This window comes from Entelurus aequoreus, linkage group LG20 (genome assembly GCF_033978785.1).
Source record: "Entelurus aequoreus isolate RoL-2023_Sb linkage group LG20, RoL_Eaeq_v1.1, whole genome shotgun sequence".
NCBI lineage: Eukaryota > Metazoa > Chordata > Actinopteri > Syngnathiformes > Syngnathidae > Entelurus > Entelurus aequoreus.
Window position 1 is genome coordinate 11,686,900 of NC_084750.1, and position 24,275 is coordinate 11,711,174.

Sequence of the window (24,275 nt, forward strand, 5' to 3'; positions counted from 1 at the left end):
TAAGGAGTTAGAAAAATTCCCGGTTTTCCCAAAATTCCAGGAATTTCTCAATTAAAAACGGTTACTACTTCCACATTTCTTGACCGATTCAAACAATTCCAACACCAACCAATTCAGCTCTTTCAGGACATCATAGGACTCATTTTCCAAAAAATCCAGTTTTTCCCGAAACTACCAAATTTCCAGTAAGTTCCCATTGAAACTAATGGGATATTTTTCCAAGTTGCACAATTCCCACATTTGTCTACCTATTCAAACCATTCCAACATCAACACATTCCACTCATCCTGGACATTCAAACTAACACTTTCCCAAGTTCCAAAACCAAATTCCTGTTTTCCTGGAAATTCAAACTCTTCAACATTCTTAGACAATACATTTAAATGACTGATTGAAATAAAAATGATGTCATACATGAACTTCATACACACATGTTGCAACACTGACTTAATCAGCAGGCTGGCCTTTAATAGTAAACAATGTCTTTAGTTATAAATGAGTTATTACATGAGTTATGATGTGTGAAGAAAGACATTTACCTATGTGACAGGTGGAATGAGAAAGACATTTACCTATGTGACAGGTGGAAGAAGAAAGACATTTACCTATGTGACAGGTGGAAGAAGAAAGACATTTACCTATGTGACAGGTGGAAGAAGAAAGACATTTACCTATGTGAGAGGTGGACGAAGAAAGACATTTACCTATGTGACAGATGGAAGAAGCAAGACATTTACCTATGTGACAGGTGGAAGGACAGCTGCTCCAGTCACTGTAAGACGTGACAACACAGTCTCTCTTGCAGGGCAGCAGGCACGGTCGCACCGTGTCTGGACGCAGACTCTCTGGACACCTATGACACAAACATCTCACACTTAGTACCCATATGTGTCACACTTAGTACCCATATGTGTCACACTTGGTATGTACATGTTACACTTAGTAGACATATTTGACACTTAGTACGTACATGTCACACTTAGTAGACATATTTGACACTTAGTATGTACATGTCACACTTAGTAGACATATTTGACACTTAGTATGTACATGTCACACTTAGTAGACATATTTGACACTTAGTATGTACATGTCACACTTAGTAGACATATTTGACACTTAGTATGTACATGTCACACTTAGTAGACATATTTGACACTTAGTATGTACATGTCACACTTAGTAGACATATTTGACACTTAGTATGTACATGTCACACTTAGTAGACATATTTGACACTTAGTATGTACATGTCACACTTAGTAGACATATTTGACACTTAGTATGTACATGTCACACTTAGTACACATATTTGACACTTAGTATGTACATGTCACACTTAGTAGACATATTTGACACTTAGTACGTACATGTCACACTTAGTAGACATATTTGACACTTAGTACGTACATGTCACACTTAGTAGACATATTTGACACTTAGTATGTACATGTCACACTTAGTAGACATATTTGACACTTAGTATGTACATGTCACACTTAGTAGACATATTTGACACTTAGTATGTACATGTCACACTTAGTACACATATTTGACACTTAGTATGTACATGTCACACTTAGTAGACATATTTGACACTTAGTATGTACATGTCACACTTAGTAGACATATTTGACACTTAGTACGTACATGTCACACTTAGTAGACATATTTGACACTTAGTACGTACATGTCACACTTAGTAGACATATTTGACACTTAGTATGTACATGTCACACTTAGTACACATATTTGACACTTAGTATGTACATGTCACACTTAGTAGACATATTTGACACTTAGTATGTACATGTCACACTTAGTACACATATTTGACACTCAGTATGTACATGTCACACTTAGTAGACATATTTGACACTTAGTATGTACATGTCACACTTATTAGACATATTTGACACTTAGTACGTACATGTCACACTTAGTACACATATTTGACACTTAGTACGTACATGTCACACTTAGTAGACATATTTGACACTTAGTACGTACATGTCACACTTAGTAGACATATTTGACACTTAGTATGTACATGTCACACTTAGTAGACATATTTGACACTTAGTATGTACATGTCACACTTAGTAGACATATTTGACACTTAGTACGTACATGTCACACTTAGTAGACATATTTGACACTTAGTACGTACATGTCACACTTAGTAGACATATTTGACACTTAGTATGTACATGTCACACTTAGACATATTTGACACTTAGTATGTACATGTCACACTTAGTAGACATATTTGACACTTAGTATGTACATGTCACACTTAGTACACATATTTGACACTTAGTATGTACATGTCACACTTAGTAGACATATTTGACACTTAGTATGTACATGTCACACTTAGTAGACATATTTGACACTTAGTACGTACATGTCACACTTAGTAGACATATTTGACACTTAGTACGTACATGTCACACTTAGTAGACATATTTGACACTTAGTACGTACATGTCACACTTAGTAGACATATTTGACACTTAGTATGTACATGTCACACTTAGTACACATATTTGACACTTAGTACGTACATGTCACACTTAGTACATATACAGTAGGTGACACTTAGTACACATATGTCACACTTAGTATGTACATGTCACACTTAGTAGACATATTTGACACTTAGTATGTACATGTCACACTTAGTAGACATATTTGACACTTAGTACGTACATGTCACACTTAGTAGACATATTTGACACTTAGTATGTACATGTCACACTTAGTAGACATATTTGACACTTAGTATGTACATGTCACACTTAGTACACATATTTGACACTTAGTATGTACATGTCACACTTAGTAGACATATTTGACACTTAGTATGTACATGTCACACTTAGTAGACATATTTGACACTTAGTATGTACATGTCACACTTAGTAGACATATTTGACACTTAGTATGTACATGTCACACTTAGTAGACATATTTGACACTTAGTATGTACATGTCACACTTAGTAGACATATTTGACACTTAGTATGTACATGTCACACTTAGTAGACATATTTGACACTTAGTATGTACATGTCACACTTAGTAGACATATTTGACACTTAGTACGTACATGTCACACTTAGTAGACATATTTGACACTTAGTACGTACATGTCACACTTAGTAGACATATTTGACACTTAGTATGTACATGTCTCACTTAGTAGACATATTTGACACTTAGTACGTACATGTCACACTTAGTAGACATATTTGACACTTAGTATGTACATGTCACACTTAGTAGACATATTTGACACTTAGTATGTACATGTCACACTTAGACATATTTGACACTTAGTATGTACATGTCACACTTAGTAGACATATTTGATACTTAGTATGTACATGTCACACTTAGTAGACATATTTGACACTTAGTATGTACATGTCACACTTAGTAGACATATTTGACACTTAGTATGTACATGTCACACTTAGTAGACATATTTGACACTTAGTACGTACATGTCACACTTAGTACACATATTTGACACTTAGTATGTACATGTCACACTTAGTACACATATTTGACACTTAGTACGTACATGTCACACTTAGTACATATACAGTAGGTGACACTTAGTACACATATGTCACACTTAGTATGTACATGTCACACTTAGTAGACATATTTGACACTTAGTACGTACATGTCACACTTAGTAGACATATTTGACACTTAGTATGTACATGTCACACTTAGTACACATATTTGACACTTAGTACGTACATGTCACACTTAGTACATATACAGTAGGTGACACTTAGTACACATATGTCACACTTAGTATGTACATGTCACACTTAGTAGACATATTTAACACTTAGTACGTACATGTCACACTTAGTAGACATATTTGACAGTTAGTATGTACATGTCACACTTAGTAGACATATTTGACACTTAGTACGTACATGTCACACTTAGTAGACATATTTGACACTTAGTATGTACATGTCACACTTAGTACACATAATTGACACTTAGTACGTACATGTCACACTTAGTACATATACAGTAGGTGACACTTAGTACACATATGTCACACTTAGTATGTACATGTCACACTTAGTAGACATATTTGACACTTAGTACGTACATGTCACACTTAGTAGACATATTTGACACTTAGTATGTACATGTCACACTTAGTAGACATATTTGAAACTTAGTATGTACATGTCACACTTAGTAGACATATTTGACACTTAGTATGTACATGTCACACTTAGTAGACATATTTGACACTTAGTATGTACATGTCACACTTAGTAGACATATTTGACACTTAGTACGTACATGTCACACTTAGTAGACATATTTGACACTTAGTACGTACATGTCACACTTAGTAGACATATTTGACACTTAGTATGTACATGTCACACTTAGTACACATATTTGACACTTAGTACGTACATGTCACACTTAGTACATATACAGTAGGTGACACTTAGTACACATATGTCACACTTAGTATGTACATGTCACACTTAGTAGACATATTTGACACTTAGTACGTACATGTCACACTTAGTAGACATATTTGACACTTAGTATGTACATGTCACACTTAGTACACATATTTGACACTTAGTACGTACATGTCACACTTAGTACATATACAGTAGGTGACACTTAGTACACATATGTCACACTTAGTATGTACATGTCACACTTAGTAGACATATTTGACACTTAGTACGTACATGTCACACTTAGTAGACATATTTGACACTTAGTATGTACATGTCACACTTAGTACACATAATTGACACTTAGTACGTACATGTCACACTTAGTACATATACAGTAGGTGACACTTAGTACACATATGTCACACTTAGTATGTACATGTCACACTTAGTAGACATATTTGACACTTAGTACGTACATGTCACACTTAGTAGACATATTTGACACTTAGTATGTACATGTCACACTTAGTAGACATATTTGACACTTAGTACGTACATGTCACACTTAGTAGACATATTTGACACTTAGTATGTACATGTCACACTTAGTACACATAATTGACACTTAGTACGTACATGTCACACTTAGTACATATACAGTAGGTGACACTTAGTACACATATGTCACACTTAGTATGTACATGTCACACTTAGTAGACATATTTGACACTTAGTACGTACATGTCACACTTAGTAGACATATTTGACACTTAGTATGTACATGTCACACTTAGTAGACATATTTGACACTTAGTACGTACATGTCACACTTAGTAGACATATTTGACACTTAGTATGTACATGTCACACTTAGTAGACATATTTGACACTTAGTATGTACATGTCTCACTTAGTAGACATATTTGACACTTAGTACGTACATGTCACACTTAGTAGCATATTTGACACTTAGTACGTACATGTCACACTTAGTACATATACAGTAGGTGACACTTAGTACACATATGTCACACTTAGTATGTACATGTCACACTTAGTACACATAATTGACACTTAGTACGTACATGTCACACTTAGTAGACATATTTGACACTTAGTATGTACATGTCACACTTAGTACACATAATTGACACTTAGTACGTACATGTCACACTTAGTAGACATATTTGACACTTAGTATGTACATGTCACACTTAGTACACATAATTGACACTTAGTACGTACATGTCACACTTAGTACATATACAGTAGGTGACAATTAGTACACATATGTCACACTTAGTATGTACATGTGACACTACATACACACACGCGACACTCAGTACATATACAGTGTGTGACACTTAGTACATGTACGTACATGTGGCACTTAGTACACATTTGACATAAAGTACATACATGTGACAGTGCGCAGATATGTGGCACTTAGTACACATTTGACATAAAGTACGTAGATGTGACACCTAGTGCGCAGATATGTGACACTTAGTGCGCAGGTATGTGACATTTAGTACATAGATATGTGATTAGTACAGGACATAGGACATGTGTGACATGTAGTACATATACAGTATATGACATGTAGTATAGACAATAGGACAATTATGTGACATGTAGTACATTTAAGTGACACGTAAATATATGACATGTAGTACAGACATAGGACAAATATGTGACATGTAGTACATAGGACATATATGACATGTAGTAGAGAAAATGGACAAATATGTGACATGTAGTAGGGAACATAGGACACATATATGACTAGTACAGTACATAGGACAAATATGTGACATGTAGTAGAAAAAATGGACAAATATGTGACATGTAGTAGAGAACATAGGACAAATATATGACTAGTACAGTACATAGGACAAATATGTGACATGTAGTAGAGAAAATGGACAAATATGTGACATGTAGTAGGGAACATAGGACAAATATATGACTAGTACAGTACATAGAACAAATATGTGACATGTAGTAGAGAAAATGGACAAATATGTGACATGTAGTACAGTACATAGGACAAATATATGACTAGTACAGTACATAGGACAAATATGTGACATGTAGTACATAGGACAAATATGACATGTAGTAGAGAAAACGGACAAATATGTGACATGTAGTAGAGACCATAGGAAAAATATATGACAAGTAGCACATATACAGTATATGACTAGTACAGTACATATACAGTATATGACTAGTACAGTACATAGGACAAATATGTGACATGTAGTAGAGAATGTTGGACAAATATGTGACATGTAGTGGAGAACATAGGACAGATATGACAAATAGTACAGTACATAGGACACATGACATGTAGTACAGTACATAGGACACATCTATGACATGTAGTAGACAAAATGGACAAATATATGACAAGTAGTACAGTACATAGGACAAATATGTGACATGTAGTAGAGTACATAGGACAAATCTATGACATGTAGTAGAGAACATAGGACAAATATATGACAAGTAGTACAGTACATAGGACAAATATGTGACATGTAGTAGAGAACAGGACACATATATGACTAATATAGTACATGGGACAAATATGTGACATGTAGTAGAGAACAGAACACATATATGACTAATATAGTACATAGGACAAATATGTGACATGTAGTAGAGAACAGGACACATATATGACTAATATAGTACATAGGACAAATATGTGACATGTAGTAGAGAACAGGACAAATATATGACGAATATAGTACATAGGACAAATATGTGGCATGTAGTACATCTACACTATATGACAAGTAGTACAGTACATAGGACAAATATGTGACATGTAGTAGAGAACAGGAAAAATATGTGACATGTAGAAGAGAACAGGACAAATATATGACTAATATAGTACATAGGACAAATATGTGGCATGTAGTACATCTACAGTATATGACATGTAGTACAGTATATAGGACAAATATGTGACATGTAGTACATTTAAGTGACACGTAGTAAATATGTGACATCTAGTACAGTATATAGGACAAATATGTGACACGTAGTACATTTAAGTGACACGTAGTAAATATGTGACATGTAGTACAGTATATAGGACAAATATGTGACATGTAGTACATATACAGTATATGACATGTAGTACAGTATATAGGACAAATATGTGACATGTAGTACATTTAAGTGACACATAGTAAATATGTGACATCTAGTACAGTATATAGGACAAATATGTGACAAGTAGTATATTTAAGTGACACGTAGTAAATATGTGACATGTAGTACAGTATATAGGACAAATATGTGACATGTAGTACATATACAGTATATGACATCTAGTACAGTATATAGGACAAATATGTGACACGTAGAACATTTAAGTGACACGTAGTAAATATGTGACATCTAGTACAGTATATAGGACAAATATGTGACATGTAGTACATATACAGTATATGACATGTAGTACAGTATATAGGACAAATATGTGACATGTAGTACATTTAAGTGACAGTATTGCTAGGTTTTAGGCAGCTGTGAGGTGATTGGTGCAGAGAATTTTGTTTGATTAACAATCACCACCATTCTCAGATCCAGTGCAGGGAGATTATTATTATTATTATTATTCATTCTTCATGTTCTTCATGTCTTTACTTCAGTCTTCACTTTCACTGCCTTCTACTTTATTTGTGACAATATTATTTTTGTGTTTCTTCATAAATTGGAAGATTCCTGACCCTGGTCATGTCAGCAAGAGATGCTGAGGCGTAACAAGATAACATTATTGGATGATGAATGATATTTGTGAGGCATTAAAATGATGATGACACATTAGGATGATGTTGGATTGTGAAAACAAAGCTGAGGCAGCACTTCTCTGCTTCCACACTGGACTCATTTGCATACTCTGTAGGGGGCTGGCACAATAACACCTTCACATGAATACATGAATACATGAATACATCATCCATGGTCCCAGCAGACGCCTGCAGGGTCACACAGAGACCCAGATGCTTGGAACAGCAGCTGGTGTCTGCTGGACCCAAGTCCATGTGGAGAAGAACCAAACCAAGTGGAGAAGAACCAAACCAAGTCCATGTGGAGAAGAACCAAACCAAGTCCATGTGGAATAGAACCAAACCAAGTCCATGTGGAGAAGAACCAAACCAAGTCCATGTGGAGAAGAACCAAACCAAGTCCATGTGGAGTAGAACCAAACCAAGTCCATGTGGAGAAGAACCAAACCAAGTCCATGTGGAGTAGAACCAAACCAAGTCCATGTGGAGAAGAACCAAACCAAGTCCATGTGGAGTAGAACCAAACCAAGTCCATGTAGGACGTGGGCCGTCACGCCATTGGGACGTGGGCCGTCACGCCATTGGGACGTGGCCCCTCACGCCATTGGGACGTGGTCCGTCACGCCATTGGGACGTGGTCCGTCACGCCATTGGGACGTGGCCCGCCACGTAATTGGGACGTGGGCCGTCACGCCATTGGACGTGGGCCGTCACGCCATTGGACGTGGCCCGTCACGCCATTGGACGTGGCCCGTCACGCCATTGGACGTGGCCCGTCACGCCATTGGGACGTGGGCCGCCACGCCATTGGGACGTGGCCCGTCACGCCATTGGGACGTGGGCCGTCACGCCATTGGGACGTGGCCCGCCACGTAATTGGGACGTAGGCCGTCACGTCATTGGATGTGGGCCGTCACGCCATTGGACGTGGCCCGTCACGCCATTGGGACGTGGCCCGTCACGCCATTGGGACGTGGTCCGTCACGCCATGGGACGTGGCCCGTCACGCCATTGGGAAATGGCCCGCCACGCCATTGGGACGTGGCCCGCCACACCATTGGGACGTGGCCCGTCACGCCATTGGACGTGGGCCGTCACGCCATTGGACGTGGCCCGTCACGCCATTGGACGTGGCCCGTCACGCCATTGGGACGTGGCCCGTCACGCCATTGGGACGTGGCCCGTCACGCCATTGGACGTGGCCCGTCACGCCATTGGGACGTGGCCCGCCACGCCATTGGGACGTGGCCCGTCACGCCATTGGGACGTGGGCCGTCACGCCATTGGGATGTGGCCCGTCACGCCATTGGGACGTGGCCCGCCACGTAATTGGGACGTGGGCCGTCACGTCATTGGATGTGGGCCGTCACGCCATTGGACGTGGCCCGTCACGCCATTGGGACGTGGCCCGTCACGCCATTGGGACGTGGTCCGTCACGCCATGGGACGTGGCCCGTCACGCCATTGGGAAATGGCCCGCCACGCCATTGGGACGTGGCCCGCCACACCATTGGGACGTGGCCCGTCACGCCATTGGACGTGGGCCGTCACGCCATTGGACGTGGCCCGTCACGCCATTGGACGTGGCCCGTCACGCCATTGGACGTGGCCCGTCACGCCATTGGGACGTGGGCCGTCACGCCATTGGGACGTGGGCCGTCACGTAATTGGGACGTGGGCCGTCACGTCATTGGATGTGGGCCGTCACGCCATTGGACGTGGGCCGTCACGCCATTGGACGTGGCCCGCCACGCCATTGGGACGTGGCCCGCCACGTAATTGGGACGTGGGCCGTCACGTCATTGGATGTGGGCCGTCACACCATTGGACGTGGCCCGTCACGCCATTGGGACGTGGTCCGTCACGCCATGGGACGTGGCCCGTCACGCCATTGGGAAATGGCCCGCCACGCCATTGGGACGTGGCCCGCCACACCATTGGGACGTGGCCCGTCACGCCATTGGACGTGGCCCGTCACGCCATTGGACGTGGCCCGTCACGCCATTGGACGTGGCCCGTCACGCCATTGGACGTGGCCCGTCACGCCATTGGGACGTGGGCCGTCACGCCATTGGGACGTGGGCCGTCACGTAATTGGGACGTGGGCCGTCACGTCATTGGAGGTGGGCCGTCACGCCATTGGACGTGGGCCGTCACGCCATTGGACGTGGCCCGCCACGCCATTGGGACGTGGCCCGCCACACCATTGGGACATGGCCCGTCACGCCATTGGGACGTGGCTCGTCACGCCATTGGGACGTGGCCCGCCACGCCATTGGACGTGGCCCGTCACGCCATTGGACGTGGCCCGTCACGCCATTGGGACGTGGCCCGTCACGCCATTGGGACGTGGCCCGTCACGCCATTGGACGTGGCCCGTCACGCCATTGGGACGTGGCCCGCCACGCCATTGGACGTGGCCCGTCACGCCATTGGACGTGGCCCGTCACGCCATTGGACGTGGCCCGTCACGCCATTGGACGTGGCCCGTCACGCCATTGGACGTGGCCCGTCACGCCATTGGGACGTGGGCCGTCACGTCATTTCACGTGGGCCGTCACGCCATTGGACGTGGTCCGTCACGCCATTGGACGTGGTCCGTCACGCCATTGGACGTGGCCCGTCACGCCATTGGAGGTGGGCCGTCACGCCATTGGGACGTGGCCCGTCACGCCATTGGACGTGGCTCGTCACGCCATTGGGACGTGGCCCGCCACGCCATTGGACGTGGTCAGTCACGCCATTGGACGTGGGCCGTCACGCCATTGGACGTGGTCCGTCACGCCATTGGGACGTGGCCCGTCACGCCATTGGGAAATGGCCCGCCACGCCATTGGGACGTGGCCCGCCACACCATTGGGACGTGGCCCGTCACGCCATTGGACGTGGGCCGTCACGCCATTGGACGTGGCCCGTCACGCCATTGGACGTGGCCCGTCACGCCATTGGGACGTGGCCCGCCACGCCATTGGGACGTGGCCCGTCACGCCATTGGGACGTGGGCCGTCACGCCATTGGGACGTGGCCCGTCACGCCATTGGGACGTGGCCCGCCACGTAATTGGGACGTGGGCCGTCACGTCATTGGATGTGGGCCGTCACGCCATTGGACGTGGCCCGTCACGCCATTGGGACGTGGCCCGTCACGCCATTGGGACGTGGTCCGTCACGCCATGGGACGTGGCCCGTCACGCCATTGGGAAATGGCCCGCCACGCCATTGGGACGTGGCCCGCCACACCATTGGGACGTGGCCCGTCACGCCATTGGACGTGGCCCGTCACGCCATTGGGACGTGGCCCGTCACGCCATTGGGACGTGGCCCGTCACGCCATTGGACGTGGCCCGTCACGCCATTGGGACGTGGCCCGCCACGCCATTGGGACGTGGCCCGTCACGCCATTGGGACGTGGGCCGTCACGCCATTGGGATGTGGCCCGTCACGCCATTGGGACGTGGCCCGCCACGTAATTGGGACGTGGGCCGTCACGTCATTGGATGTGGGCCGTCACGCCATTGGACGTGGCCCGTCACGCCATTGGGACGTGGCCCGTCACGCCATTGGGACGTGGTCCGTCACGCCATGGGACGTGGCCCGTCACGCCATTGGGAAATGGCCCGCCACGCCATTGGGACGTGGCCCGCCACACCATTGGGACGTGGCCCGTCACGCCATTGGACGTGGGCCGTCACGCCATTGGACGTGGCCCGTCACGCCATTGGACGTGGCCCGTCACGCCATTGGACGTGGCCCGTCACGCCATTGGGACGTGGGCCGTCACGCCATTGGGACGTGGGCCGTCACGTAATTGGGACGTGGGCCGTCACGTCATTGGATGTGGGCCGTCACGCCATTGGACGTGGGCCGTCACGCCATTGGACGTGGCCCGCCACGCCATTGGGACGTGGCCCGCCACGTAATTGGGACGTGGGCCGTCACGTCATTGGATGTGGGCCGTCACACCATTGGACGTGGCCCGTCACGCCATTGGGACGTGGTCCGTCACGCCATGGGACGTGGCCCGTCACGCCATTGGGAAATGGCCCGCCACGCCATTGGGACGTGGCCCGCCACACCATTGGGACGTGGCCCGTCACGCCATTGGACGTGGCCCGTCACGCCATTGGACGTGGCCCGTCACGCCATTGGACGTGGCCCGTCACGCCATTGGACGTGGCCCGTCACGCCATTGGGACGTGGGCCGTCACGCCATTGGGACGTGGGCCGTCACGTAATTGGGACGTGGGCCGTCACGTCATTGGAGGTGGGCCGTCACGCCATTGGACGTGGGCCGTCACGCCATTGGACGTGGCCCGCCACGCCATTGGGACGTGGCCCGCCACACCATTGGGACATGGCCCGTCACGCCATTGGGACGTGGCTCGTCACGCCATTGGGACGTGGCCCGCCACGCCATTGGACGTGGCCCGTCACGCCATTGGACGTGGCCCGTCACGCCATTGGGACGTGGCCCGTCACGCCATTGGGACGTGGCCCGTCACGCCATTGGACGTGGCCCGTCACGCCATTGGGACGTGGCCCGCCACGCCATTGGACGTGGCCCGTCACGCCATTGGACGTGGCCCGTCACGCCATTGGACGTGGCCCGTCACGCCATTGGACGTGGCCCGTCACGCCATTGGACGTGGCCCGTCACGCCATTGGGACGTGGGCCGTCACGTCATTTCACGTGGGCCGTCACGCCATTGGACGTGGTCCGTCACGCCATTGGACGTGGTCCGTCACGCCATTGGACGTGGCCCGTCACGCCATTGGAGGTGGGCCGTCACGCCATTGGGACGTGGCCCGTCACGCCATTGGACGTGGCTCGTCACGCCATTGGGACGTGGCCCGCCACGCCATTGGACGTGGTCAGTCACGCCATTGGACGTGGGCCGTCACGCCATTGGACGTGGTCCGTCACGCCATTGGGACTTGGCCCGTCACGCCATTGGGAAATGGCCCGCCACGCCATTGGGACGTGGCCCGCCACACCATTGGGACGTGGCCCGTCACGCCATTGGACGTGGGCCGTCACGCCATTGGACGTGGCCCGTCACGCCATTGGACGTGGCCCGTCACGCCATTGGGACGTGGCCCGCCACGCCATTGGGACGTGGCCCGTCACGCCATTGGGACGTGGGCCGTCACGCCATTGGGACGTGGCCCGTCACGCCATTGGGACGTGGCCCGCCACGTAATTGGGACGTGGGCCGTCACGTCATTGGATGTGGGCCGTCACGCCATTGGACGTGGCCCGTCACGCCATTGGGACGTGGCCCGTCACGCCATTGGGACGTGGTCCGTCACGCCATGGGACGTGGCCCGTCACGCCATTGGGAAATGGCCCGCCACGCCATTGGGACGTGGCCCGCCACACCATTGGGACGTGGCCCGTCACGCCATTGGACGTGGGCCGTCACGCCATTGGACGTGGCCCGTCACGCCATTGGACGTGGCCCGTCACGCCATTGGACGTGGCCCGTCACGCCATTGGGACGTGGGCCGTCACGCCATTGGGACGTGGGCCGTCACGTAATTGGGACGCGGGCCGTCACGTCATTGGATGTGGGCCGTCACGCCATTGGACGTGGGCCGTCACGCCATTGGACGTGGCCCGCCACGCCATTGGGACGTGGCCCGCCACGTAATTGGGACGTGGGCCGTCACGTCATTGGATGTGGGCCGTCACACCATTGGACGTGGCCCGTCACGCCATTGGGACGTGGTCCGTCACGCCATGGGACGTGGCCCGTCACGCCATTGGGAAATGGCCCGCCACGCCATTGGGACGTGGCCCGCCACACCATTGGGACGTGGCCCGTCACGCCATTGGACGTGGGCCGTCACGCCATTGGACGTGGCCCGTCACGCCATTGGACGTGGCCCGTCACGCCATTGGACGTGGCCCGTCACGCCATTGGGACGTGGGCCGTCACGCCATTGGGACGTGGGCCGTCACGTAATTGGGACGTGGGCCGTCACGTCATTGGAGGTGGGCCGTCACGCCATTGGACGTGGGCCGTCACGCCATTGGACGTGGGCCGTCACGCCATTGGACGTGGCCCGTCACGCCATTGGACGTGGCCCGTCACGCCATTGGACGTGGCCCGTCACGCCATTGGGACGTGGGCCGCCACGCCATTGGGACGTGGCCCGTCACGCCATTGGGACGTGGGCCGTCACGCCATTGGGACGTGGCCCGCCACGTAATTGGGACGTAGGCCGTCACGTCATTGGATGTGGGCCGTCACGCCATTGGACGTGGCCCGTCACGCCATTGGGACGTGGCCCGTCACGCCATTGGGACGTGGTCCGTCACGCCATGGGACGTGGCCCGTCACGCCATTGGGAAATGGCCCGCCACGCCATTGGGACGTGGCCCGCCACACCATTGGGACGTGGCCCGTCACGCCATTGGACGTGGGCCGTCACGCCATTGGACGTGGCCCGTCACGCCATTGGACGTGGCCCGTCACGCCATTGGGACGTGGCCCGTCACGCCATTGGGACGTGGCCCGTCACGCCATTGGACGTGGCCCGTCACGCCATTGGGACGTGGCCCGCCACGCCATTGGGACGTGGCCCGTCACGCCATTGGGACGTGGGCCGTCACGCCATTGGGATGTGGCCCGTCACGCCATTGGGACGTGGCCCGCCACGTAATTGGGACGTGGGCCGTCACGTCATTGGATGTGGGCCGTCACGCCATTGGACGTGGCCCGTCACGCCATTGGGACGTGGCCCGTCACGCCATTGGGACGTGGTCCGTCACGCCATGGGACGTGGCCCGTCACGCCATTGGGAAATGGCCCGCCACGCCATTGGGACGTGGCCCGCCACACCATTGGGACGTGGCCCGTCACGCCATTGGACGTGGGCCGTCACGCCATTGGACGTGGCCCGTCACGCCATTGGACGTGGCCCGTCACGCCATTGGACGTGGCCCGTCACGCCATTGGGACGTGGGCCGTCACGCCATTGGGACGTGGGCCGTCACGTAATTGGGACGTGGGCCGTCACGTCATTGGATGTGGGCCGTCACGCCATTGGACGTGGGCCGTCACGCCATTGGACGTGGCCCGCCACGCCATTGGGACGTGGCCCGCCACGTAATTGGGACGTGGGCCGTCACGTCATTGGATGTGGGCCGTCACACCATTGGACGTGGCCCGTCACGCCATTGGGACGTGGTCCGTCACGCCATGGGACGTGGCCCGTCACGCCATTGGGAAATGGCCCGCCACGCCATTGGGACGTGGCCCGCCACACCATTGGGACGTGGCCCGTCACGCCATTGGACGTGGCCCGTCACGCCATTGGACGTGGCCCGTCACGCCATTGGACGTGGCCCGTCACGCCATTGGACGTGGCCCGTCACGCCATTGGGACGTGGGCCGTCACGCCATTGGGACGTGGGCCGTCACGTAATTGGGACGTGGGCCGTCACGTCATTGGAGGTGGGCCGTCACGCCATTGGACGTGGGCCGTCACGCCATTGGACGTGGCCCGCCACGCCATTGGGACGTGGCCCGCCACACCATTGGGACATGGCCCGTCACGCCATTGGGACGTGGCTCGTCACGCCATTGGGACGTGGCCCGCCACGCCATTGGACGTGGCCCGTCACGCCATTGGACGTGGCCCGTCACGCCATTGGGACGTGGCCCGTCACGCCATTGGGACGTGGCCCGTCACGCCATTGGACGTGGCCCGTCACGCCATTGGGACGTGGCCCGCCACGCCATTGGACGTGGCCCGTCACGCCATTGGACGTGGCCCGTCACGCCATTGGACGTGGCCCGTCACGCCATTGGACGTGGCCCGTCACGCCATTGGACGTGGCCCGTCACGCCATTGGGACGTGGGCCGTCACGTCATTTCACGTGGGCCGTCACGCCATTGGACGTGGTCCGTCACGCCATTGGACGTGGTCCGTCACGCCATTGGACGTGGCCCGTCACGCCATTGGAGGTGGGCCGTCACGCCATTGGGACGTGGCCCGTCACGCCATTGGACGTGGCTCGTCACGCCATTGGGACGTGGCCCGCCACGCCATTGGACGTGGTCAGTCACGCCATTGGACGTGGGCCGTCACGCCATTGGACGTGGTCCGTCACGCCATTGGGACGTGGTCCGTCACGCCCTTGGACATGGTCCGTCACGCCATTGGACGTGGCCCGTCACGCCATTGGATGTGGCCCGTCATGTGGCCCGTCACGCCATCGGACGTGGTCTGTCACGCAATTGGACGTGGTCCGTCACGCCATTGGACGTGGCCCGTCACGCCATTGGACGTGGTCCGTCACGCCATTGGGACGTGGTCCGTCACGCCATTGGGACGTGGCCCGCCACGTAATTGGGACGTGGGCCGTCACGCCATTGGACGTGGGCCGTCACGCCATTGGACGTGGCCCGTCACGCCATTGGGACGTGGTCCGTCACGCCATTGGGACGTGGTCCGTCACGCCATTGGGACGTGGCCCGCCACGTAATTGGGACGTGGGCCGTCACGCCATTGGACGTGGGCCGTCACGCCATTGGACGTGGCCCGTCACGCCATTGGACGTGGCCCGTCACGCCATTGGACGTGGCCCGTCACGCCATTGGGACGTGGGCCGCCACGCCATTGGGACGTGGCCCGTCACGCCATTGGGACGTGGGCCGTCACGCCATTGGGACGTGGCCCGTCACGCCATTGGGACGTGGCCCGTCACGCCATTGGGACGTGGCCCGCCACGTAATTGGGACGTAGGCCGTCACGTCATTGGATGTGGGCCGTCACGCCATTGGACGTGGCCCGTCACGCCATTGGGACGTGGCCCGTCACGCCATTGGGACGTGGTCCGTCACGCCATGGGACGTGGCCCGTCACGCCATTGGGAAATGGCCCGCCACGCCATTGGGACGTGGCCCGCCACACCATTGGGACGTGGCCCGTCACGCCATTGGACGTGGGCCGTCACGCCATTGGACGTGGCCCGTCACGCCATTGGACGTGGCCCGTCACGCCATTGGGACGTGGCCCGCCACGCCATTGGGACGTGGCCCGTCACGCCATTGGGACGTGGGCCGTCACGCCATTGGGACGTGGCCCGTCACGCCATTGGGACGTGGCCCGCCACGTAATTGGGACGTGGGCCGTCACGTCATTGGATGTGGGCCGTCACGCCATTGGACGTGGCCCGTCACGCCATTGGGACGTGGCCCGTCACGCCATTGGGACGTGGTCCGTCACGCCATGGGACGTGGCCCGTCACGCCATTGGGAAATGGCCCGCCACGCCATTGGGACGTGGCCCGCCACACCATTGGGACGTGGCCCGTCACGCCATTGGACGTGGGCCGTCACGCCATTGGACGTGGCCCGTCACGCCATTGGACGTGGCCCGTCACGCCATTGGACGTGGCCCGTCACGCCATTGGGACGTGGGCCGTCACGCCATTGGGACGTGGGCCGTCACGTAATTGGGACGCGGGCCGTCACGTCATTGGATGTGGGCCGTCACGCCATTGGACGTGGGCCGTCACGCCATTGGACGTGGCCCGCCACGCCATTGGGACGTGGCCCGCCACGTAATTGGGACGTGGGCCGTCACGTCATTGGATGTGGGCCGTCACACCATTGGACGTGGCCCGTCACGCCATTGGGACGTGGTCCGTCACGCCATGGGACGTGGCCCGTCACGCCATTGGGAAATGGCCCGCCACGCCATTGGGACGTGGCCCGCCACACCATTGGGACGTGGCCCGTCACGCCATTGGACGTGGCCCGTCACGGCATTGGACGTGGCCCGTCACGCCATTGGACGTGGCCCGTCACGCCATTGGACGTGGCCCGTCACGCCATTGGGACGTGGGCCGTCACGCCATTGGGACGTGGGCCGTCACGTAATTGGGACGTGGGCCGTCACGTCATTGGAGGTGGGCCGTCACGCCATTGGACGTGGGCCGTCACGCCATTGGACGTGGCCCGCCACGCCATTGGGACGTGGCCCGCCACACCATTGGGACGTGGCCCGTCACGCCATTGGGACGTGGCTCGTCACGCCATTGGGACGTGGCCCGCCACGCCATTGGACGTGGCCCGTCACGCCATTGGACGTGGCCCGTCACGCCATTGGGACGTGGCCCGTCACGCCATTGGGACGTGGCCCGCCACGCCATTGGACGTGGCCCGTCACGCCATTGGGACGTGGCCCGCCACGCCATTGGACGTGGCCCGTCACGCCATTGGACGTGGCCCGTCACGCCATTGGACGTGGCCCGTCACGCCATTGGACGTGGCCCGTCACGCCATTGGACGTGGCCCGTCACGCCATTGGGACGTGGGCCGTCACGTCATTTCACGTGGGCCGTCACGCCATTGGACGTGGTCCGTCACGCCATTGGACGTGGTCCGTCACGCCATTGGACGTGGCCCGTCACGCCATTGGAGGTGGGCCGTCACGCCATTGGGACGTGGCCCGTCACGCCATTGGACGTGGCCCGTCACGCCATTGGACGTGGCTCGTCACGCCATTGGGACGTGGCCCGCCACGCCATTGGACGTGGTCAGTCACGCCATTGGACGTGGGCCGTCACGCCATTGGACGTGGTCCGTCACGCCATTGGGACGTGGTCCGTCACGCCCTTGGACATGGTCCGTCACGCCATTGGACGTGGCCCGTCACGCCATTGGATGTGGCCCGTCATGTGGCCCGTCACGCCATCGGACGTGGTCTGTCACGCAATTGGACGTGGTCCGTCACGCCATTGGACGTGGGCCGTCACGCCATTGGACGTGGTCCGTCACGCCATTGGACGTGGCCAGTCACGCCATTGGACGTGGCCAGTCACGCCATTGGACGTGGCCCGCCACGCCATTGGACGTGGCCCGTTACGCCATTGGGACGTGGCCCGCCACGCCATTGGGACGTGGCCCACCACGCTATTGGGACGTGGGCCGTCACGCCATTGGGACGTGGGCCGTCACGCCATTGGGACGTGGGCCGTCACGTCATTTAACGTGGGCCGTCACGCCATTGGGACGTGGGCCGTCACGTCATTTAATGTAGTTCTCCAGATCAATTAAATTGGCCCTCTGAGGGCAGCCAATAATGAAAGCAGTTGTACATCAGTAGTGTCAAGTGTGCCCTCCCTTCATCCCCACATGACATCGGTGGGAATGTGCGGCAGATCCAACACAGTTACAAACGTAATAGATTACTTAGGGTGGACTAACTTTTTGGGAGGAACCTGGCCCACGTTGACCCGCACACAGATGACTTTGCGTGTTTGCATCCCCACGGAGCAGGAAGCATCGTTTCCACGCCCTCGGCCCGCGGACGTGTTGGCGGCGGGGACGGAGGAGTCCTCCATGCATTGGCCCCAAGGGCCCGTCTGCCAGTGGTACACAGTACACGCGTGCTCGTTGCAGCTACGCACTTCCTGTAAGGCACTGATGTTGGGGCACTGCACTCCACCTAGACAGGGAGACAACATTGGTACAGTATCAGTATCCAACTACGTTTTACACCTCCACTACACTTACTACATTATATATACACTTAAGTGTGTATATTGTACATATTACATATTGTTATGAAGGTGTCTGTCACTACATTATATATATACTTGCAGTGTGTATATTGTACATATTACATATTGTTATGAAGGTGTCTGTTACTACATTATATATATGCTTGCAGTGTGTATATTGTACATATTACATATTGTTATGAAGGTGTCTGTTACTACATTATATATATACTTGCAGTGTGTATATTGTACATATTACATATTGTTATGAAGGTGTCTGTTACTACATTATATATATACTTGCAGTGTGTATATTGTACATATTACATATTGTTATGAAGGTGTCTGTTACTACATTATGTATATACTTGCAGTGTGTATATTGTACATATTACATATTGTTATGAAGGTGTCTGTTACTACATTATATATATACTTAGTGTGTATATTCTACATATTGTTATGAAGGTGTCTGTTACTACATTATATATAGATTTTGTGTGTATATTTTACATATTACATATTATGACTGTGCCTGTTACATTATATATGTACTTACAGTATGTAAATAAAACTTGTTGGTCATGTTGATTACCTGCATTGTTAGCCACCTCTTACTAGCATGTTTTACTCTTTAGAAAAGGGAAAGACATAATCTTGTCCCTCATAAGCATTGTGTGGATGATGGGAAAATAATTCCAAAAAAGTGCTGTTATTCTTAATAATAATCAGCTCTTCCTACGTACTAATAAATACAAACCAAATATAATACGCGTTATTCCATTATTCAATAACTATATTTGTAATAATCCATGTGGATACATTAATCAGGCATGGTTTTGTGTCCATTGACAAGGATGATTTCACCGTGTGATATTTGATATTTCATATTAGGTGCCAGAGACATCATGTTGTACAAGTGAGACAAGACTTAATGCGATGATAAATGTGTTGTACAAGTGAGACAAGACTTAATGCGATGATAAATGTGTTGTACAAGTGAGACAAGACTTAATGCGATGATAAATGTGTTGTACAAGTGAGACAAGACTTAATGCGATGATAAATGTGTTGTACAAGTGAGACAAGACTTAATGCGATGATAGTGGGGCCAGAAGGAATCATCTGGAAGCGCTGCCAAGCCAGGCGTGAACCATCTGCTCGTTTTCTGGCCCCAAAAACCAAGAAAAGTGTGATTCAATTTTTTTAAGTGTGATTGGCAGTTTGGTGAGTTGGCAGTGCTTTTGGGATGATTGACGTATTACTTACTTTTTGCGTTGATTTAAAACTAATGCATACTTATATCATAATAAAATATTTTCTATTCCATTCTTTAGAGCAGGGTTTCTTAACCTTTTGGGCCCAACTTTTCCACTACAAAGGGGCCCGGGGCCCCCTCAAATGTTAACACTGAATTAGTAGTCTTATCGTTGATTTGAATATATATCAAATAAATATTCAATAATTCAATAATACTCAGTTTACAATTTTGTCAAATATATGATATATTTATCACAACCATAATTACCAAGGGCTTATTACAAAAATATAGGGATGTCCGATAATGGCTATTTGCCGATATCCGATATTGTCCAACTCTTTAATTACCGATACCGATATCAACAGATACCGATATCAACCGATATATACAGTCGTGGAATTAACACATTATTATGCCTAATTTGGACAACCAGGTATGGTGAAGATAAGGTACTTTTTAAAAAAAATGAATCAAATAAAATAAGATGAATAAATTAAAAACATTTTCTTGAATAAAAAAGAAAGTAAAACAATATAATAACAGTTACATAGAAACTAGTAATTAATGAAAATTTGTAAAATTAACTGTTAAAGGTTAGTATTATTAATGGAGCAGCAGCACGCACAATCATGTGTGCTTACGGACTGTATCCCTTGCAAACTGTATTGATATATATTGATATATAATGTAGGAACCAGAATATTAATAACAGAAAGAAACAACCCTTTTGTGTGAATGAGTGTGAATGAGTGTGAATGGGGTGGGTTGGTGCACTAATTGTAAGTGTATCTTGTGTTTTTTATGTGGATTTAATAAAAAAAATTTTAAAAAACAAAAAAAAACGATACTGATAATAAAAAAAACGATACCGATAATTTCCGATATTACATTTTAACGCATTTATCGGCCGATAATATCGGCAGATCGATATTATCGGACATCTCTACAAAAATACATATTAATCAAATATTCTGCAAAAGAAGGGACTGAAAATACTGAACATAATTTTATGAATTATAAATAAGTTAACAATGATTAATAATATATATTTTTCTTAAATACACTGCAAATGAAAATACAGCTACCACTTTGGTCGTATTTTTTGCGTTTAAGAAACTTCTCTATGACTTTAGCTCCGTACTTCTCCAGCTTGTTTGATATTGTCATGACTGCCACTAGTGGTTGACAAGTGTATTACAACTTAGTACCACTGCCGCCCATACGGACCGCAATTGAGAAAAATATATATTTTTGGCGAGGAAACACTGCTTTTAGAGGATTTCAATGATTTGGCTTTGTGTTGACTTCAATATTTCCCGTAAAATCTTTTTTTTTTTCTCATATTAATGTGCAAAACAAAGATATAGCATATGTTCCTTCTTGACTGCACTTAAATGTAGAATATATGTAGTATATGTCGAATATTTTTATATATATATATATATATATATATATATATATATATATATATATATATATATATATATATATATATATATATATATATATATATATATATATATATATACATATATATATATATATATATATATATAATATATATTATATTATTTATTATTATTCTTGTCTATTGTGAGTGAACTGTGGTGCTGAATTTCCCCTAGGGATCAATAAAGTACTTTCTATTCTATTCTATTCTATATTTTGACTACAGTGGTTTCTTATTGTTGCTAAAATTATTTTTTACTGCCGTATGTTGTCACCACTGAATCATGGAATCAATTATTTTAAATTATTTTGTTAGAGTACATACTAACATGTAAATTATTATACTAATGTGAACATTATGTACAGTACAGGCCATATATATATATATATATATATATATATATATATATATATATATATATATATATATATATATATATATATATATATATATATATATATATATATATATATATATATATATATATATATATATATATATATATATATATATATATATATATATAATAAATACATAGAGCAATATTTCCCCCTTGTAGTTCTGTGCCGTCACAACTCCCTTCTCTAACCATAACAGAAAACACATTGAATGAGAAGGTGTGTCCAAACTTTTGGCCTGTACTGTATGTCACACTATGAAATATTTACGTGCCATAAGATGGATACACCAAAGACGGCAGTGAAGATAAAGCTAGTGAATTTGACACTGCAAACATAAATTAAAGTAAGAATGCGTCTCAGTCTTGTGGAAGTTTGGTTCTTCTGGTTGTCTCTGCATCACAAACATGTTTATTTCACTTGGAAACAAAAACACCACAACAGTCAAGACACACGTCTTCTTGTTTTATCTATTCCGAGAAGTTTAGGTATGGTGAATTGCGTAGGAATATTAATGTTTGCATGTTGCTCTTCAAGTGCAGCTTCTTACCTTCCGCTGCGTGATACGCCAAGATGGAGCGAGCTCGGGTCTGCTTGCCCTCGGTGTTTTTCCCAGAGCAGGTGTGGGAGCAGAGGGACCAGGAAGTCCAAGGGCTGAGTGCACAGTCCTTCGGGCAAGGCACCTCACAGATGACTGGCATGGGAAGGATGGCATCCCGGCATAGTTGGCGCTCCACATGCTGGCCTTGTGACAACAAAAACAAACGTTGGGTCAACAATCCGGTATCGGCATCCGCTCAAAACACTTCGTTCTACAGGCTCCTCCCCCGGCCACGCCTACTCTACCAGTTGAAGGGTTGGCTGCAGAGACCACCTTATTGGAAAATTGTTGAATATCATTTAAATTGTTGGGTAAATTGTCCGAGGTTTTCATCCAGAAAAGGGTGCAGTGTCATCTCCGGGTCGGGAATGTGGTCCTTCTCCAAGTGGAGGACGTCTGGGCGTTCACAAGTGAGGGAAGAATGGATCATGAGACGGACAGGGGGACCAGCGCATTCCATCATGCTAAAGAGGGAGCCGAGCCAGAAGGAGGGTTAGGGCGACCGGCCAGAAAATTGAGGGTTTTCGGTTCGATCCCAGCTTCCGCCATCCTAGTCACTGCCCATGTGTCGTTGGGCAGAACACTTCACCCACATTGTTCCCAGTGCCGCTCACACTGGTGCTCTTCCTGTTCTGACTACGCCTGTTTGGACGGGCTGTACTGAAAAACTAATTTCCCCCTTTGAGACAAGTTTCTTGAAAAAAAGGTGGATTTTCATGACTTGCCACAACTTCTGAAAAATACTATTTTCTAAAACTTCTATACCTTGGAAATTGCG

At 49.1% G+C, this 24,275-nt stretch overlaps 1 protein-coding gene across 1 annotated transcript in view; it reads right to left on the bottom strand.

Moving 5' to 3' along the window:
- Positions 1 to 24,275, bottom strand: part of thsd7aa (thrombospondin, type I, domain containing 7Aa) — a 256,727-nt gene that overhangs the window by 96,002 nt on the left and 136,450 nt on the right. Inside the window, exons 8-10 of the mRNA XM_062029375.1 lie at positions 23,447 to 23,641; positions 19,492 to 19,732; positions 738 to 853 (exon numbers count right to left, since the gene is read on the bottom strand). Coding sequence (XP_061885359.1) covers positions 738 to 853; positions 19,492 to 19,732; positions 23,447 to 23,641 — 552 coding nt within the window. The remainder of the gene's footprint in view (positions 1 to 737; positions 854 to 19,491; positions 19,733 to 23,446; positions 23,642 to 24,275) is intronic.